The 21900-nt window shown below is 33.9% G+C and overlaps 1 protein-coding gene across 4 annotated transcripts in view; it reads left to right on the top strand.

The window, feature by feature from the left end:
• ADK (adenosine kinase) overlaps positions 1-21900 on the top strand; it is a 404427-nt gene that overhangs the window by 313803 nt on the left and 68724 nt on the right. For all 4 annotated transcript variants that reach the window (XM_087824314.1, XM_087824312.1, XM_016224045.2 and 1 more), the window contains exons 8-9: positions 1927-1962; positions 10726-10840. In XM_087824314.1, the coding sequence (XP_087680440.1) occupies positions 1927-1962; positions 10726-10840 (151 nt within the window). The remainder of the gene's footprint in view (positions 1-1926; positions 1963-10725; positions 10841-21900) is intronic.

The following is a 21900-nucleotide window of genomic DNA, read 5'->3' as shown; positions in this document are numbered from 1 at the left end:
TGTTTTCATCAACATTACTAAGGCTAAGTTCATCAGCCTGTGATTCTCTAGTGAGCAGCCTAAGGAGTTGGACTTTCAGCTTATCACTTCCTATCCGCTTCAGTGTTCAGCTGTAATCATCCATTTCAACCTTTTTAAACCCTCAAAATTTCTATTTTATTAGTATATAGGACCATAAGTGCATATATATTTTTTTCGCAGTGTTTTCCTTAATATGTAGATAATACCCAAGTTTGTGCTGGAGACATTGACTGTACTTTCTGCCTTACATGGTTTGGTGCAGCAGTCGTTTCAGTTGAGTTGGATCTGCTCACTACTTGGGCTCAAATCCCATCCTTCTATTAATATCTCTTGGCAGAGATAATTTTGGAGGAATGTAAGTTAAGATGTAGAGGCTCTTGACAGTTGTCTGCAGTTTTTTTCATTTTCAAGAGGGAAGTGGAGTTGAAAAGTAATATTGCCTCCATTTTCTGTATCAGTCTTAACATTAAAATACATGCACAAAGCAAACAGTAGAGAAAGGGAAAGGATTGGGTCATACAGATGTGTTTTTGCCACTTGATAGCCTGTTATAACAGCATTAGGATATATAATAATGTTCATTGTGCCCTAAAGATATTTAATTTTAGAAAAATATTGTGTATTTTAGCTATGTATTTTTAATGTTCACCTTTTGTTACCCTGTTATATCGGAGCAAAATATGGATTTGTTTGGACTGTTTCTTATAATTTCCAAACAGTCAAAAAAGTAGAAATACTGAATACATCTAGATTTTAATAATTAATATTTTGCCATTTTTGCTTCACTTTAATTTTTTTAAGAATTCTAAAGTAAATAACACGTATCACGCCATTTTATCCCTAAATATTTCAGGGTTAACTGCTAAAAATTAAGGACATTTTTCTTAACATTGATAACTCTTAATGTTATATAATTCTTAAAATATTTAAATTTCTTCAATTGTCCCCAAAATGTCTTTTATACCTGGTTTGTTCAAAACAGGAACCACTTAAGATCTGTATATTGCACTTGGTCATTTTTCCCCTCCCATGTTATCACAAAATTGACTTATTGAAGAGACCAAGCCTCCAAATGTCCTGCCTTTGGATTTGTCTATTTGCTTTCTTAGTGTATCGTTGAACTTGTTCTCCTGTTCTCTGTATTTCCTGTAGACAGCAAGTTACATAATTAAAGTTTTGATTAAGTCATCTTTTAAATTTTTGGTTAGAGAAGTTTATAGGCGATGCTCGGTATTTCATACTGCATCTTAATAGAAGGCACAGAATATTTGGTGACCCCACTATTAATGATAGTAAGTGATATGATCAATCACTGGGTTAAGGTTATGACAGCTGGATCCTTCCGTTATAAAGTTATAGTTTGCTCCCTGTGATCAGCACATAATCTGTGATGTTTTGATTCCACAAAACACCCAGTTCCCCATCATCCTGTCACCCAGTGAATTAAGCATCCATTGATGATCCTTGCCTGAATAAATTTCATTAGGGATTGCAAAATGGTGATTTCTCTTAATCTATACATTTACCAGCAGATATTCTTCTCTACAGAAGAGTTTTCTGAAAGGTATTGTTTTAATTAAAAGCATAACCACCAGTATGTTCCTTAGATTTCAAATAATTGTCTTTCTTTTTTGGGGTCAAAACACCTGAACTCACTGTGACAGCTACAGTACAAACATGCACTACATCTTCTTTATTCCAACTTGTGAAGTGTGTTGACATTATGCTGCCCTTTTTTTTATGCCAAAGAAAAAAGAAATCTTTTTTGGTGTAAGAATAAAAATTGAACTATGTGGGTATATTGAGATAATTGTGTAAAAAGAAGACTGTGAATGAGTTTCAAAATGGATTATTTCTTCATTACCTCGCACTTTATAATTAACTGTTCTTTTTTTTTTATTTCAGGAAGCTGCCACTTTTGCTAGAGAGCAAGGCTTTGAGGTGAGTTAACCCACAATTGCACACTAAACAGATCCTAAAGGTTTTTTCTAGCTGATAATGAAGTTCTTTTGGACAGTGATTGATGTGCTATTATACTCTCAGAGCCTCTCAGCAGTTGCCATGGAAACTTGGCAGTCGTCATGGTTTCTTTGTTCTGCCAGCACAGTGTTATGACGCACTCTGCTAGGTCTGCACCCAACATCGCCTACAGATGTTATTTATTGAATTTTGAAAAGCCTCTTGGGAAGCCAAGAGGTTGGGCACGGTTTCAAGCTGCCTCTGCAGATATGGGGCCTGTCAGTTTGTTCAGTTAAAAAGCTACCTCATTAGCTGCATTACATTTCAGAAGGATTCACTGCTAAAGCAGTGGTGGAACAAGACTAAATAGTGAAATATAATGTCGTTTAAATAATTTCAGCCTTACCCCATGTAGATTATCATTATGCAAATTAATTTCCAAAAGGTTGTACTTAACAGTTGTTAGGAACTGATTAATTTAAATCCTGCTCATATAAACTTCCTATTTGGATCTTTTTCCTTCTTTTCTTTCTTTCTTTTTTTTTTCTTGGGTAGCATTAAAACATAAATTTTCTGAAACTAAGTGTCAATATAATTTTCAGGTCCTGGTTCTGTTATTCTGACATAAATGTTGTTCTGTCAGTATTCAAAATTCCATGTGCTTTTTGTTGGCAAAATTAAGACGAGACAAGACCACGTTTTTATCTATAGAATATCCATCTTCCAGTTAATTGTTAGAAAACACTGAACCCAGGTTAATTGACAGAATTAACTGAGTTTATGAATTTTATGATTATCATATTTATTGAGCCAGAACTATGTAGAATGCTGTGTTCTATACCACAACTTGGAATGTTGCACAGTAGTAATTTTTAAAAACTTAATCTGACTAAAGCCAGAATATAGAAACTCTTTATTTGCATACTCAGTATTGTCTACCATCTAAAGAAGCTTTAGTGAATGTTGTTGGCTATATTAGTAAGCTCACAATGAACTCTTTAGAGAAAGGTGTGTGAATTTATGATGAAACTATATTTAAATGTACTCAATGAGCAACAAAGTAATACACATGCATGTTATCCATGTCATAGGACTTGACAACCATAGTGCTTCCTCTTCTTGGAGGAAGACAGTGGGCATGTGGTATAAGTAGTCTATTCTCAAGATTCTGTGAAAAACTGTCAGAGTAGGAAACTTTGTTTATGATGCCTGATTGTTGGGAATTTGCTTTTTTTGATTTACTATATGTATTCTCACAAATACAAGGGTTGAGTCACATGTAGAAGAAGAAATAAAGATTTCCAAGTTATTATTTATCTAAGTTAAGTTTTGCTTTGTAATTTTCCAAACCAGCAATTTATATATAAGATTAAATGTAATCAGCGGAATATTCAATTAAAAAGTCAAATATTTTAATCATGAGACTATAAGTAAGTGTTTTCAGTCATGTTTTAAAGTTTCACTGATGTTAAATTTTAATATTAACTATTGATATTCTCTGTTGTTACATCAAAATTCTCCACTGAGGAAAGCTTGTGGATCATAAATGTGTATCCTATTTTCTGTACTAACATAAAAAATATATTTTGGTTCTAGAAATTAAGCAGTTTTGTAGGTGCTTAGAAAGATGACATGTTGAATAACAAATAATCATGATTCTTTAGTACAAGATAATATTTTTTAAAATAGTTTATTATGGCTGATTATTCATATATTTATTGTCCCCTTGAGCTGTATGTTTTGAATATACCTGGTTTAAATTCAGTCCTAGCAACAAACTACTTTTTCTGTTTTCTACTAACCAGCACCACATTAACCCTTCCATTAGTTTTTATTTTGATTCTATAATTTTTTTTACCATAAATCTGCCACAATTGATTATAGCATATAAACCCAGTGATGATGGTTATAATACTATACCTTATTACCTCCTGACATAGTAAAACTGCTCTGTTGGTGATGTTGACAGTGATATGTTAAATTAGATAAAGCACGCAGGTTTGATGTGTCCCTTCATGGGTTCTCTAAAATATTATAAGCCTTGCAGAATATATAAGAGCCATGAGTAGAATAACCTTAAGTAAGTGTTGTTAATAAAATATAATCCATGTAAGGGATGCTATCCAGAGAAATTTAGTGATTTTTAAAATGCCATTTTTTAGTTCATTACACAATAATATAAAAACATAGGTTTGAAACTTGGTATTTTTAAAAGAATCCAACAAAAATAAATCACTTTATCTTAACAGTTTAATGTCTTCGAGATTATGTCAGTGCTCTCAGAAGTCTAGTGTGACAAACTAGACAAAGTCTGCATTTTATCACTCCCAGCTTTAATTTTACCTCTGAATTTGGGGCATGAGTGAGAGGAGAGAATGAAAAGATTAAAAAGAAAGGAAAGGTGACCATTTTTTTCTTCCCACCATTTCTGCTGTCCTACCCTCATTTTCTATTATAAATCCTAAATAGTTCCCAAAGCCACTGAGTATTGCCACTGGTGGTCTGTCTGCTAACAGACCAATCCAAATGCTGCTAAAAATAACCAGCATTTATTCACCAGGAAGTATCCTCAGCGGCATTGTTTATGATATTCTGGTTAGCTTCTCTGCAAATTTTAGATAATCTTTCTTTTAAAAAAATCTTTAATCTTTAAAATGAGTTGGGCAATTTTCAGCAAGAAGAGCCAGCTTAGGAGGGCACTGGAGGGTGAGATAAAAACTGAAGCTGGCAGAGCACAAAGCAGAAGAGAGAGGACTCCATATATATATATATATGATAGAAAATTGCATAGTGCCCGATTTAAATGACAGACCTGCTAAGAATTTAAAATGACAATTCTCGAGGTAAAAAGTTTCATGAGGCATTTATTATTCTGGAAAATCAGTTCAGACTGCAATGTGTTTTTAAATCTACCTTATCTTGAGCTAAACTGATTAAAGGTTTGTATTTTTAGAACCTACATAAAAATAAAGTACCTAAAAGCATGTTTCCTTATGAAACCTTTTAAAAGCTATATTGAAAATTGGTTTAAATTAAATAAAATGAAGAAAATACCTCCACAACCTAAATACAAATATTCTTTGTGTTTTCATTCTCTGTACAATAGAGTATGTGGCAAATGATATAGAGAATTCATACCTTTCCTACTGGATCATTCATTTATTTTTCCTCTAAGCAACAAATTTTAATTTCCTTGTTTTATATGTGTAGGATATAAACTTCTGACTATTGAGGAAACAAAGTAATTATTTTCCCTTTTCCAACTTTCCCCACAGCCCCTGACTCTACCCAGAGGATCCCAGGCTTGTAGGCTTTCTCTGACCAGTGTTGACTCTATCATCTTACACCACTGAGAGAGAAAAGTATTGAACTGTGCTATCCATTACGGCACCTGCTGGCCACATGTAGTTATTTAAATTAAAATTAAGTCAGATTTAAAATTCAGTTCCTCAGTTTCACTGTGCATGTTTTGAATGAGACTACCATATTGGACAGTGCAGATATAAACCACATACATCATCACAGAGAGTTCCATTGATCAGCACTGGGTAGATAAAGTCCACACAGAATATTCTGGAGACCTTGATTCCCAAAGAATTCTTCAAGATTTTTCTAAGGTTCCTGTGTGCCTCACAAATATAAAGAATGTAATGAATATCACCCAGAGTTTCTGAAAATAAGACACTAAGTCAAGTCCTGCTGGCCAAAAGAGTATAATGCCACTTTCCTGGGTGACTGGATGAGTCTTAAAGGAGGACAGTTTTAAAACAGTTAGATTAAGGGGAAGAGGTAAGATGATCATCTAAGTTTCTTTATTTAATCATTTACTCATTCAACAAATATTTACCGAGCAGAAGCTATGTGCCTAACACTTTGATAAACCCTGAAGACAGGATAGAAACGACCAGAGTGTATTGTGAAGGAGAATGTGGGAGGGGTTTCTATTTTGAATGAGATGGTCATGGAATAACTCTCTGAGAAAGCAAAACTTGAAAAATACAGTTATCTAGCCATGACATGAAAAAGCAAAACAAACAAACAGGGAAACAAATTTCAAACAGAGGAAATGAGTACAAAAGCTCTCAAACAAGAAAGAGCATAATGTACTATGTACTCCAAGAACTGACAGAAGGTCAGTGTCACTGAACAGGAGTGAGGAGGAAGGGAGCATGAGATAAGACTGGCGAGTGACACATCACTTGAACACCATAATTATTACAGGAGTTTCTATTTGGAAAACAAAACAGAATCTGGCATGGTTAACTGAGGCAGTGGGTGGGGACACCACAACTGGTATGCTTTGGAATTAGGTAAATTGTGGTAGTATTGTTTAACATTTGCATCACCAGCTTGTTCAAAAATAGAATGAAGAGAGTATATTCTTTAATTTGGGAGACAATGGTAAATTTGAGGTGTTCACCTGATCACTAGTGACAATAAAAGCATAATTTAACATTTATAAAATGCTTCACAGTTTATAAAACCTCTTCCAACATTTCATTAATACGTTTAATATTCACACCTTTGAGAGTAAATAGGGCATGTATTGCCAATCAATTTAACAGATACAAAATAGGCTACATGACTTGTACAAGGTGACATAGCTAATACATAATATAGCCAGAACCAGAGCTCAGCTCTCCCAAGTTTAGTACTTTTTACCATACAAACTACACATCTTTCTCACATTCTAATGATTTGAAAGAGGAGATTAGATTTCCAAAGGACCTTGGAAAATAAGAAATATCTTGAAATTTAAAAGGGGAGGGGGTAGGAGGGACTGGGTGAAAGAAAGTGAAGAGATTAGCCAAAGAACATATATGCATAACCCATAGACACAGACAATTGTGTAGTGATACCAGAGGGAAGGGGGCGGGGCTGGTGGAGGTAGACAAAGGGAACGTGGGTGGGAACGGGGACAATAAAAAAATTAAAATAAATGAGCTATTTGCAAACCAAAAAGAAGAAAGAAATATACTGGGGTAAAATACAAGTATACAGTATAATTAAGAAAAAAATACCAAACTTAAATACAAGATAAGCAATAATTTGTGAATGTGGCAGAAAAATGACTTGGGATGAACTTGCTGTATAGTTTTGTGGTAACAGAAAGCACATTGATAAATTCATAAAAGTACTATAATCTGTGGGTAGCATGACATAATGGTTGAGTGTAATCCCTGGAATCACTCTGTGCGCGCTGGACCTGGCTTCACCTATTAGTATCGTTATGACCTTAGGAAGATACTTAACCTCTCTGTGACTCAGTTTCTTCATCTGTAAAATGAGGTTGCAGTAATAGTACTACTGCCCAAAGTAGTTGATATTTAAGGAGTAGTAATAGACGCACTACCTAGAGAAGTTAAGATTTAATAAGCTCCATTGGAACTCTAAACATGGCTCATAACTAAATCGTATGAGCTTTCTTCTACCTCTTCTTCCCCTTTCCTTTTTCTCCTCCCTTATTAGAGACCATAATTGAATTCTCAGTACTCAGAATCTTGAAGCCCTGTTTGGAGTTTTGGAAGGCAACCTCAGGATGTGACAGTTTTAGAAAGTATTAGAATGATTGTTATTAAAGGAAAGAAATTAATATTATATTACATACTTAACATGGGCTGAATATTGCATTAACCTCTTTCACTTACTTATCCTCTTTCATCCTCACAACAGTTTTTAACTTTTTATTTTGAAATAATTTTAGACTTAGGAAATTTGCAAAAATAGTACAGCGTTCCCAGACACCTTTCACTCAGCTTCCCCTAATCTTAACATCTTATATAACCAAGGTATAGTGACCAAACCCAGAAAATTAACATTGGTGCAATACCAGTAACCAAACTTCAGTCTTTATTCTGATTTCACAAGTTTCTCCTCTATTTCTGTTCCAGACTCTAGTCCAGGATTACACATCGCATCTATTTATCATGTCTCGTTAGTCTCTTCCTTTCTGTACCAGTTTCTAACTTTCCTTGTTCATGATCTCGATACTTGTGAAGAGTACTTGTCAGTCATTTTGTAGACTGTCCCTCAATCTAGGTTTGTCTGATATTTTTTCATAATTAGGTAGAAGTTATGGGGTTTTTTTTCAGAAATATCACAGAAGTGATGTGCCCTTCTTAGTGCATCCTATCACGGATATACATGAAATTCCAGGACCTTACTGTTGGTGATGTTAACCTTGATCACTGTGTGAAGGTAGAAGATGGTGTTTGCAGGTTAACGTCTGTAAAGTTACTGTTATCCCATTGTAATTAATAAATATCATGAGGAGCAATATTTTGGACTATGCAGATATCCTATTTTGCCCACTAATTTTAGCATTGCTAAAGATCAGCAGGGTGAACTGGTATGTTAGCTTCCTTCACTGCAACATAACTACTTTTCCTTTTGTAATGAATAAGTATCTTAAGGGGAGAAACCGTGAGAATATGCAAATATTCTGTTTATCTCTAAGTTTTTACCCACTAATTATAGCATACTTCTCTCCCAATATCTTGTACCATAAATATTTTCTTAGTATTGTACATGAAGAAATGGAGCCTCAGAGAGGTTTATTTACCTGCTCACGGTGCACAAATCCAGGTGTGTCATACTCTAAATTCCTTGTAATTTCATCATTCTGTTAAGATCTGTTAGCCCAAGTATAAGGGAGAAGAATCTTCTGACTCACAGCAAAATTAGAAATATGTAGCTTTGGGAAGACAAAATTAAGATTTTAAGGAAAGTTTTTTTATTAGCTGGGAATCAACTACTGAAGGTAAAGCAATGGCTCCTCTAGGCACAGTGAGAAATTCAGTTTTGGTGCTCACTGCCAGTTATCGCAGAACCACAAAGGGGTTTTGTATGAACTGTGGATATGGATACGGAGAGAATAAAGTGTAACCATCTGTAAAGATTTATGTTTTATATTTGGAAAGTTTATTTCAATCTCGAATTGCTAGTTTTATAAGATTTAATTTGAGACATAAGAAGGGTTTCTTTAAGACTCATGAACACAAACAACAGTCTGGTGATTGCCAGAGGGAAGGGGGGGGTAGAAGAGGGTACAGGGGGATAAATGGTGATGGAAGGAGACTCCACTTGGGGTGGTGAACACACAATACAGTGTACAGATGATGTATTGTAGGAGTGTACATCTGAAACCTATGTAATTTTATTAACCAGTGTCATCCCAATAAATTCAATTAAAAAAATAAAAAATTTTAAAAAGGTTTCTTTAATTTACCAAAGCTCTATAAAAAATATATCTTCCCACAGGGTTGGTAGAAGACAGTTGTGGAACCTCATTCTTAATTTATTCCTTACACCACCTTGAAGAAAGACCTCTATTTAAAAAACATCCAGTACATGCATAAGATGCTGCTCCTAAGATGATAAAGTGAATCTATTCCTGGAGTTTGCCTCTTATCTTTATTAAATATGAACTGTACTCAATCATAAGCAAAAAATCCTACAGTAGTAAAATATATATGTGACAAAGCAATTGGGAGAATATATGTGAGTCATTTTAATTAAATGTATACATTTATTTGAGAGTGAAGACATTGTAATATGGCTTTTTTTTTTTTTTTTTTTTGGTCCTTTCAGCTGTTACTAGTCATTTCTTTTTTCTTTTTCTGCTAGTCATTTATAATAGTCTTTCCCCAAAACTGTGAGGGAATTTATTTTCTCATCTTATTTGAGGTCAGGCTTAGTTCTGTTCTAAAATAAGCAACCAGAAGTGAAACAGTCAGCATGTTTAAAAGGTCAGCAGCATTGTTATACCCCAAATGGCTCTTCTCTTCAGAAACAACAATCCTCTGGTATTATCATGTGAGGTATAGTAGAAGCTTAGCTTCATATATCATCTGGACTTTCTTAAGTATATAGTGAACAAACAACATAGAAGTATTTCACTAAAGATTGTCATACCTTTAAAAATGTCATGGTTTCTGATATTGTTTGCAACCATTATGACTTGTCTGCTTTGTTTACCTAAATGTTACCCTCCTGTATATCCTAATTAACTTCCTTTATGCCATACAGATATCTTTTCCCCTCTGGTTGTGTTTCTCTCTCCATAACTGTTTGAAACTTTGCACAGTAATAGAGTACTAACCAACAAATGCAAACCATGGGCAGTTTTAGAGGCCTACTGAATTTAGACATGGATTTTTAAATTATCTAAAATTGTCAGAACCATGATTCTAAGAAAATCAAGTCTGTAGAAAATGGTTACCACCTCTCATTTTAGTTCTTTGAAAAATTTGGCATTATAGTCACTGTATTATTTCCAAAGTCATATAACCATGGTCTATACACTCCTAAAATAATTTAGTATTCTTCTTTCTACAAATTTTATTGGAAATTTGAAAATTGACTGGATATTTGCTGATATTAAGGGATTTTTGTTTATTTTTAAATATATAATAGTTATGTGTTTATGTTTAAGTTGTTATCTTTCAGAGATACATACTAACACATTTACAGATGACATTATATAGTATCTATAATTTACTTCAGAATAATATGAAAAGCAGGTAGATGAGGGTATAGATGAAATAAATTTAAAATGGTTACAGTTTGATGTGGGCTCCTTGGAGGTTATATTTACTTTTGTATGTGGTTAAAATTTTAAATAATAAATCTTAATAGAAGTTCAAGTCTCTCTTATTTTAAACATGAGAGGCTAAGTCCTTAATCTACTAATAAAGCTTTGCCTTGTTGTACTGGTTATGAGAACTTTTTCCTCCTTTCTAACAGACTGAAGACATTAAGGAGATAGCCAGAAAGACCCAAGCTCTGCCAAAGGTGAACTCGAAGAGGCAGCGAGTCGTGGTTTTCACCCAAGGGAGTGATGACACTATAATGGCTACAGGTACATGTGCAAACTGTGTGAGAAAACCAGTGTTATGAAGATTAATCATTTATAACAAAATTCTATATTGTTTCTATTATTATTTATTCAAAACATGCACACTGTGTGAGAAAACTAGTATTATGGGGATTAATCATTTATAGCAAAATTCTGTATTCTTTCTATTACATTTAATTCAAAACAACGTACTTTTTTTCACCACTTTAACTCATTTTGCTTACATACACACATACATACATGCACACACTTGTAGCAGCCACCAGTCTGTTCTCTGTATCTGTGGGTTCAGAGGTTTTTTAGATTTCACATGCAAGTAAGATCATACATTATTTGTCTTTCTCTGTCTGACTGATTTCACTTAGCATAATGCCCTCAAGGTTCATCCATATCATTGCAAATGGCAGGATTTCCTTCTTTTTAATGGCTGAATGTTATTTTATTGTGTGTGTGTGTATGTGTGTGTGCGTATCACATTTTCTTTATCTATTCATCCATCAAATGGACCACTTAGGTTGTTTCCATGTCTTGGCTATTGTAAATAACTCTGCAGTAAACAGAGGGTGCGGATACCATTCTGAGTTAGTATTTTCATTTCCTTCAAATATATACCGAGAAGTGGAATTGCTGGATCATATGGTAGTTCTATTTTTAATTTTTGAGGAACCTCCATCCTGTATTACATAGTGGCTGAACCAATTTACATTTTCACCTATAGTTCACATGTGTTCCCTTTTCTCCACATCCTCACTAGCACTTGCTATTTCTTGTCTTTTTTATAATAGACACTCTAACAGGTGTAAGGTGATCTCATTTTGGTTTTGATTTGAATTTTTCTGATGATTAATGATGTTGAGCACCTTTTCATGTACCTTTTGGCCATGTGTATGTCTTTTATGGAAAAATATCTATTCAGATCTTTTGGATTACCTTGGTTTTGGTTTGGTTTTCGGGTTGGTTTTTTGTTTTGTTTTGGTTTTTGGCTTTGTTTTGGTTTGGTTTTTGGCTTTGTTTTGTTTTGGTTTTTGCTGTTGAGTTGTATGAGTGTGTTATGTATCTTGGATATTAGCTCCTTCTCAGATAAATGATTTGCAAATATTTTCTCCCATTCCATAAGTTGCCTTTTCATTTTGTTGCTGGCTTCCTTTGTTGTGAAGATTTTTTTTGGTTTTGTGGTGGTGTGTGTTTTTTCATTTTAATGTAGTCCCATTTGTTTATTTTGCTCTTACGGCCTTTGCTTTTGGTGTCAAATCTAAAAGATCATCACCAAACTAGTGTCAAGGAACTTATCCCCTCTTTTCTTCTAAGAGTTTTATGGTTTCAGGTCTTTCTTTCAAGTTATTAATCCATTTTTAGGTGATTTTTGTGTATGTTGTAAGGTAGTGGTCTACTTTCATTCTTTTGCATGTGACTGTCCAATTTTCCAGACACCATTTATTGAAGAGACAATTGTTTCCCCATTGTATATTCATAATTCCTTTCTCATAAATTAATTGACCATATATGTCTGGGTTTATTTCTGGGCTTTCTGTTCTGTTCCATTGAACTGTGTATCTGTTTTTATGCCAGTATCATACTGTCTTGGTTACTATATCTTTGTAATATAGTTTGAAATCAGGAAGTGTGATGCCTCCAGCCTTGTTCTTTCTCAAGACTGCTTTGGCTATTCTTGGCCTTTTATGGGTTCATATTAAATTTAGGATTTCTGTTCTATTTCTGTGAAAATGAACCTTTTATAGTTTTTTATTTTAAGAAATATATATGTACCTTCTATCTCAGTAGAAAATATTTTATTTTCCAGAAGATAATTTATGAAAAATCAGTTGAATAAATCTACCTTGATTTAATTTATTTACTTTGTATTTTGGAGAAATTATAAATCTAGAAATGTCTTTCCTGAAAAACATACATTTTCATTACCAAATACCTATACTCCAATAAAATAAATTTATCCAACTATGAACAAATGTAACCCAGATATGTTACTCTATCAGCTTTGAACTTGAAGAAAACCTCTCTTCTGTTTTTACACAGCCATCTATTTTATAGACCGCATAGAAATAAAATAGGAATTTTATCTATTCAACACACATTTTATTGACTAAAATGATTAATATTGTCAGTATGATGCTACCTACTTTTAAAGCCAAAATACAAACCTTTTAATTCTGTCTGAACCATTAAGATTAAAATCAGCCCAGCCGGTGTGGCTCAGGGGTTGAGCATTGACCTATGATCCAAGAGATTAAGATTCAATTCCTAGTCAGGGCACATGCCCAGGTGGGGGGCGTGCAGGAGGCAACCAAGCAATGACTCATCATTGATGTTTCTGTCTCTCACCCTCTCCCTTCCTCTCTCTGAAATCAATAAAGACATATTTTTTTAAAAAATTAAAATCAGTTAATTATTATAAACAGTAGCAATTATTACCTTTGTGTTTATTCAATACTCTGCTGAACACTAAAATTTAATATATGAGTCCTAAAGATCTAACTCAGAAATAAAATTAATAGACATCATTATATGAATATAAGAAATTATAATTACACTTATTATGGGTATAAACTATATGGGTTTTTATTCACTCAGAGAGGGAAATCAATAAAGCTTCAAGAAAGATTTTATAGTAACTATGAAGTAAATTTTTGTTGAACTAAATATGTAACCCTGAAAAAGGTAAAAGAAGAATTTATTGTCAAATTTGGAGGACTAGGGACCCTAGAATTAATTCATTCCAACTCTCTTATTTTAGAATTGTCAAAACCAAGATTCAGAGATTTACTTCAGAAATATTTATTTCAAAATAATTCAGTGAGTAGTAAATAGTGGAGTTATAGATAAAGTGAGATTCATTATGAATTAATAATTGTGGAAGCTGAGTGATGGATATATGAGGGGTGGTCATTGTGCAATTGCATCCACTTGTGTATATGTTTAAAATTTTCCATAATTAAAAGTACAAAAAAACAGAAGGACAGAAAGGTAAAAATTAATTTTTCAAACAATATTCAGATATATTAAGTGAATTATTTTCCCCAGATACATTGATATCCTTTCTAAGCCTTGAATTATAAAGGAAGACAGCCAAGTCAAAGAAGATCATGTGAGCGAAGATACCACATACTATATAATCTTTTATTGTTGCGACAGGAAAAGCCATGTTGTTAATTTGTACAAGAGAAAAAAGAAATAAGTCATGAAAAGATATCCCTGTATTGATAATAACTATCTGAATTGCTGTCTTTCTATAGTACGTGGCCTATTCCTGTCTTAGCAGTGAACACCATTTGGAAAAGTGAAAAACATGCAGACTTAATATCTTATAAGAGCTGTCGTACTGCCTTCAGATTCATAAAATGCTATTTGATTGCTCTTTACAGAGACATTTATTTTAAGGCTTTATTCCAGATATACATATTGTACAAGTGTCTTGTGAATTAGCACAAATTTCCCAAAATTGAAACCTTTAAAATTAGCCTCCTCTTCTAGTGACTGAATTTGTCAACTCATTTTGTTTTTCATTAAATATATTAAACCATTGTTAGGAATGCTAACCAGCAGGAATTTATTTGAGGAAAGACACTGGTAATCTTTGCTGTTTCTACTATATGAAAACGAACTTAAATTAGAGGGTGCACTGTATCTGCAATGCATGATAAATACAAGATGGATAGAGAATCTGTTCAGTGGTGTCAGCTACAAAAGCAAACATGATAAATGTTAATGCAGTTTTGAGCCCTGGGATAAGCTATTCAGTGCACAAGCATAGCTGAATCTCCTTGCTGTGTTGTTATTCATGGCAGCCAAATAAATGTCAATAATAAAAGAGAATTAAAGATTTTCATTTCCCAGAGGCAATCCTCTAATACGGCTTGATCTTTCATTTCATTTGTAATTCGTTCTCATGTCAGGATGCAATCATTCGCCAGGCTCTGGGTGTCATGTTAAGTCATTTAATAATGATTAAGAACATAAAAATGCTTGGCCTGTGGGGCAATCCACAGAAGAGATGCCAATTTGTTATTGTTTTTCCTCCTTTCCTCTTGAATATGGATCAGCTTTTTCCCACCTCCTAGCATTAAAATACTAATGGAAGATGGGGAGGGAAAGTGTCCCTTAATTTACCATAAATGACATTCCAGAATGGCTAACACACTTATTAAAACACTAATTAGGAGTCACTGTTCCTTAAACCTCACACTCGTAGAGTATTTTTAAACGATCACTGCTAAGTTTGTGGCATTTAACAATAATATAACAAAATCAAGTTCCTTAGTACTTAATTCTAGAGACCTTTCTCCTTTTGAGAAATAACTGTATATTATTTTATAAATATAATTCTTTGAATTCCTCTGAGTTGCCTGGGAATCTAAAAAGTCTTTTCTGCTTACCCTATATTTTTGGCCACCTCTGTTTCAGTTGGGTATCCATCCTCTGTATCCATCCAGCCCAATGGTTTTGTCACATATCAGTCATTATCTCATTGCTTGCAGGCTAATTGATGTCCAAGCTTTGGGGCTGGGAGGCGGGGTGGGGAGGGCACTGGAAAGTAATAAGAGTAAGAAGCTGGGAATGAAAGACAGGAAAGAAAACATGATAGTGTTCATTTTGATCCTTTTAATAAATGTTGAATGAACTTGTTAGGTGTGATGCAAGTCAGGTCAAGGAAATCATTTCTATGTTTATAAACTTTAGAAAAACTAAGACTACAGATTTTCATTGCTTACTGGACAGCAGGTACTAATGAGATCCTATACATACATACGTACATACATATACATACATATAAACACATATATACATATAAGCGTTATAGAAAGTTTAAATTTCTCCAAGTTTCTATACTAAATATGTCACTAAAAATTGGGAAAAGCAGTAAGACTTTTATTCTAAATTGAAAATAATGCATTTCATATAATGGCCTTTATGCATCCATTTGGGTCCACTGAAGAATAAATTGGAGACTTTTTCTGAATACTTTCGGAATTCTTTCTAGGCTGTTTGTGTTGTAATTTTGCTCAAAGGGAGAAAATAGATTAGGTCAGAGGTTTTCAACGGGAAGACTGGTGCTACCACATCAGAATCACCTAATGGGCTTTGGTAAGTAAGTACAGCCCTCCTTCTTAAAAGCACCTTCCACTCAACCTGATACATTGCTGTGAGGAGTATTTGAATATACATCCTCAAGAAGAGGTATGAAAATGGAGGGGTGGAGTCTAGGGGAAGGGGAGTGTAGGAGTGTATATTTGTTAAGCTCACTTATTTGAAGTAGCAATGCTGCCTATCTTTCATCTCTCACTTTGGAAACCATTGGATTAGGTGATCTGATAATGTTGCCTCAAGTTCTATGATCCTGTGGTATGATGGAAACAGAATATTTTAGCAGCTCAGCATCAATAACTCAGGCCTTGGTGAATGCTTCTCTTTCTCGATCAATCACAAAGTACCAAGGACCCATCCACTATGACAAGTAATCTGCATATTACTTTAAATAGTCTCCTGCCTCAGAGGAGCTTATAACTTAAGATAGGCGCATCATAGTGCCCTTAGTCATTTCATTATAAGTAAGTGGGAATTTGAAGTTCCTTGTCTTCATGTTACTAAGTCCTTAAAGAAACTTGTCTCCTCATTTGCTAGTTTAGTTTTCATGTTCTTAGAAAACACTCAGTGCTCTATAAGGTAAGGTAAATTGTGACTTGCATTTCTGATAGGCATGAAGCACAGAAAGTGCAATAGGGAAATGCCAACTCTAAAGGAAAACAGTCTCAGCAGCTGGAAGAAGAATGTCAGCACATCATCACAATTCCTACTGCTACAAAATATCATTATAAAGCATTTTGAAAATGTTTGCTACAGCCGAACCAACTTTAAATGATGATCTTGTTGGCACAGGTTGGTGATGATGTGGATAGAACAAATTAAGTAACATTCTTTCAGAATGTCTGTATGGCATTCATAGAATAAGTTCTTACTAGATGAGATTTTAAAGAACATATATTCCTTAACTATGAATATAGACAACGAAGTTTTTAACTCATATTTCCTTTTTAGATTTTTGTAACTGCAAAAGACAAAGTTCTTTAATGAGCCAAGAGGTGGAAAATAATTTAGAATAACATACCCAGGACTGTCACATTCCTAACGTAGTAATATCTGTGGGCCATGGTTTGTATGGTTTAGTAATCTCAGGCCTGTCAAGAAATGAGACTTCTTTCAACTCCCACCTTTCATTTAGCTAGAAAACAAAATGGAAGACAGACTACACTAAGCAAATGTTAGCCCTATTATAGCATTTATTTCTGAAAGGACCTTTAAGTCACATATATTGAAGTACAGATTACATATAGTAAAATGCACATACATTTTACTAAGTAACAATGAACCATAATCAAATGTAGAACATCTTATATAATTTGTTTTGAAGAATAATATGCATACATAATTGGCATGATTTTTCATTAAGTGAACACACCTATGTCACTACCACCAGATCAAGAATTAGAACACACCCTGCTGGTGTGGCTTAGTGGTTGAGTGTCGACTCATGAACAAGGAGGTCAGGGTTTGATTCCCCAGGGCACATGCCTGGATTTTGGGCTCAATTCCCAGTAGGGGGTATGCAGGAGGCAGCTGGTCAATGACTTTCTCATCATTGATGTTTCTCTCTATCCTTTTCCCTTCTCTCTGAAATCAATAAAAACATTTTTTAAACGGGAAAAAAGAAAAAGAAATAGAACACTGCTAGCACTTTAGAAACTACCCCTTGTGCTACCCTCCTAATCATTACCCCCACTAAACGTAACCATTATTTTGGCTTCTACTACTAACAATTAGTTTTGCCTCTTTTTGAAATAAAATCACCCTATAGACCTTTTATCTTGCTCTGTCCCCATGCTTTTTAAGTGCTACCTTACTTTTGTACAACATAAAGTGCTCTAGGTTCTTGTACCTCAGTTATGGAACCAACCACTTCTTCAAGTAACCCCAATTCCTTTTATTGGTGAATGTTATTTAGAAACCCAGATCTGAGTGCTAGGAATGCTCATGGTTCTTGAGTGTCGTTGCTTCTAGGCCCTCTTAGCAACTAGATTGGCAATACTCTATCTGTTTATATATTTAAATTCCATGAGTTCAAACTACTACCTTTGATTCCAGCATAGTTTATTCTAGCCTTCACCCTTTCCTTACTTATAACTTCTCCCTAAGACATTGAAAGTTTTCTGGCTCTCATTATCTAAAATAGATTTAGTTATTTATTCCATCCTTAAGTATTTTGAAATTGCTTACCCATGCCCTTGTGAGAAACAATTTTTTTTACTAGAGTACAGTGTTTGTTTATGCTTCTTTTTGTCTTTATCTCTACAGTGTCTAGTCAGATAGTGTTATCCAATGTAACTTTAGGTTAGTTCTTTTATTCTACCCACTTTAATGGTTATATTATTCATTTGTAATACAGTTAGGTTTATTTGTTAGAGCTTTTGTATTCCATTTTTGTTTCCTTTCATATCTGGGTTGATTTTTTTAATAAGCAAAATTCACTGTGGTGTCAAGTTCTGTGTGTTTTAACAAATGCATAAGATCGTGTAACCACCACCATAGTTGTGATTCACAGAACTAGAACAAACATTCAAAAATTTATATGGAACTACAAAAGACCTCAAGTAGCCACAGCAATCTTGAAAAAGGACAAAGTTGGAGGAATCATGCTACCTGATATCAAACTATACTACAAGGCCATAGTAATCAAAACAGCATAGTTGCAGAATCAAAACAGGCACATAGATTGAAGGAACAGAATAGAGAGCCCAGAATTAAACCCATGCCTATATGGGCAATTAATATTTCACAATGGAGGCAATGGCATAAAGACAGTCTCTTCAATAAATGGTGTTGGGAAAATTGGACAGATACATGCAAAAAAATAAAACTAGACCACTTCCTTACACCATATGCAAGAATAAACTCGAAGTGGATTAAAGATTTAAAATGTAAGACTCCAAACCATAAAACTCCAAGAAGAAAACAGGCAGTAAAATCTCTGACATTTCTTTTAGCAGTATTTTTCCCCATATATCTCCTTGGGCAAGGGAAACAAAAGAAAATATAAACAAATGGGACTACATCAATCTAAAAAGGGTTTTGCACAGCAAAGGAAATTATCAACAAAACCAAAAGACAACCTACTGAATGGGAGAACATATTCGCCAATGATACACCTGACCAGGGATTAATATCCAAATTGTATATGAAACTCATAAAAGTCAACACCAAAAAAAACAAACAATCCAATTAAAAAATGGGCAGAGGACCTCAAAAGACACTTCTCCAAAGAGGACATGCAGATGGCCAGGAGACATATGAAAGGATGAGTGCATAAAAAGGTGGAGGTACATATATATTCAATGGAATATTACTGGATCATAAAAAAGAATGAAATCTTACTATTTGCAACTGTATGGATAGACCTAGAGGGTATTATACTAAGTGGAATAAATCAGAGAAAAACAAATACCATATGATTTCACTTATATGTGGACTCTAAAGAGCAAAATAAGCAAACAAACTAAGTAGAAACAAACTCATAGATCCAGAGAACAGACTGATGGTTGCCAGAGGAGAGGGGGGTTGGAGGGCTGGGTGAAAAAGGTGAAGGGATTAAGAAGTACAAATTAGTAGTCACAAAGTAGTCACAGGGATGTAAAGGACAACATAGGGAATATAGTCAATGATACTGTTACAACCATATACAGTGCCAGGTGGGAACTTGAAATATTGGGGGGACTACTTTGTAAAGTGTATGATTGTCTAACCACTATACTGTACACCTAAAACTAATTAAAAATTGTATTTAATGTAAACTGTAATTGGAAAAATATTTTTAAAAGAAAATGTAATACAAATGGATATTTATCTAACTGATATATTACCAAATGTTTTTCAGAATAATTATTGTTTGTATATAGTGAGTAGTTCTTCTGAAATTCAATCAGACTCCAAAATTTTCAGAGCATTACAACTTAGTGGCAAAATTTTATTTTGGCTGAAACACTACATGCAATTTTTCAGCTCAGATAAAATGTTTGGAAGTATAGCAGAAAAGACTGATTCAGATAATTGAACAGCAAAATTTTCCTTGGTTAAAAGGAATAAAGGATTGCACGTTTGAATATTACAACCTGTACTTAAATGAGGACTTATCTGCCTTGCTTTACTCCTTTTAAGCCTTAGCCAACATGATTTATCCTAATTCAATTTCTTTAAAAGCTCACATCAGTTTTGATTCATTGATTTTTAAATTAGCCCAATAGAAGCCAGAGTTCCTGAGGATTCCCCACCCATCTCTTTGTTTAATCTTGGCCCATAAAGTTTATTCAGCTTTTCTCAGCTTCTATTAACCTATTTTAATGTTTAGAACTTTTCTGGTTTAATACTTTTGCACTTTGCCATCTATGCAATTTATTTATCATAATAAATTTTGCCTGTACTCATAATCACTTCCTTTAGTTCTAGAATTCTACCCCTTTCCCATCTGTAACAAAAGGGAAATTTTTCTAAAATGTTTTGTGAACAGGCAATACATTCACATGGTTTAGAATTCAAAAGATAGAATAATTAGGCTGTTGAGCTGTCTGGTACTTGTGAGGAAGTAAGCAATTTTTTTGTTATTAGGATGATTATAAAACTTTTTATCAAAACCTAGATACTTTTGAGAGTGAAAGGGGTGCCATTAATTACGCTACGACTGTCCTGGGCAAACCAGTCTATATGCTCATGCTAATCATTATACATATTTAAACAAACATGTTTGGTAAAATGTATTCTTTCATTGGCTGAGGTTTTGGACTGTGTTATTTCTAACAGTTCTTCCATCTCAAAGATTCTTGATCATGTTCTAAGAATAGGCCAGGGAATATTGAACATCTCAAGCAGGACAAATTGGACAACAAGACACTCACTGGTGGATGAAACAGTAAATTAACAATGCAAATGAATTCAAATCATTATGGTTTTATTGAGTGCCTACTATGTGTCAGGAATTGTGGTTAAAAGATAAATAAGACAAAAACTCCTTTTTTTGAAATGTAGGAGAGATGTAGTCCACTAATACAATATGAGAAGCAGTATACGACTTCTATGAACTAATTTTTATACAGGAACGGAAGGGACAAGAAGTTGGGGAAAGTTTCATGAGGGAAGCAGTGATTGAACTAGGCTTTAAAGAATACTACAGTTTTGGCAAGTTAAGATTACAAAGGAATGTGAGTTAATGGAATAAAATCAAAAGGCAAAGAGGCCTTCAACCGTATGATCTATCACAAAGAATGTCAAATACCAGGAGAGCGGTGTGGGTAGGCATGAAATGGTAAGTTGTGATAGGCATTCGAATGCTATGCAGGGCGGTACATGATTAAGTGCTTAAAGTAATGCAGAGAAGGAAGAGATTATTGGGGCTGCAAAGCGTTTTGTGATCAGTTCATCATGATGCCGTAAAAGAAAGGGACTGCACTTCTATTTGTTTATAAAGCTTTGTTTAGTATTCGTTTCAACAGATACTAAAGATGAAGATCTTTCTTTTTTTTAATTAAGTACCAAAGAATTAAAGCTGCAATAATCCCTGTGAAAAATATTAGCAATGAACAATCCCATGGGATTAGAGTGAAACGACTTGATAGGGTTAGAAAAATTGTAGAGAAAAAGAGCTCTATATAAAGTGTGGTAAAAGAACTAGGGATAATGCCTTGGAAAATTAATAAAGATTGGCTTGGTTTAAAGATGATAAACAAAGACTAATTTGAAAGGCAAATGAATTAAGCTATGGAGAAAGTTTGTACTAAAGTGCTTTCTAAAAGAATTGTTACTGGACTGGCTCTTATTAAGCCTTTTCCCCCACCTTAAACTTAGGAAAAAGATTAGTAGCCTATTAATAAAATTTGCAGTTAATACTAAATTAGGAGATATGGTAGCTGTTAATAAAATCATAGAAATTCTGATAATACTGAAAGTTAGATACAGAAGTTTAAAGTAGTATTAAAATGGACTATGTTCATCCCATTTTAAAATCC

The sequence above is a fragment of the Miniopterus natalensis genome, chromosome 14, assembly GCF_054644295.1.
Source record: "Miniopterus natalensis isolate mMinNat1 chromosome 14, mMinNat1.hap1, whole genome shotgun sequence".
NCBI classification, from domain to species: domain Eukaryota; kingdom Metazoa; phylum Chordata; class Mammalia; order Chiroptera; family Miniopteridae; genus Miniopterus; species Miniopterus natalensis.
This window is presented reverse-complemented; position numbering and strand designations above follow the sequence as displayed.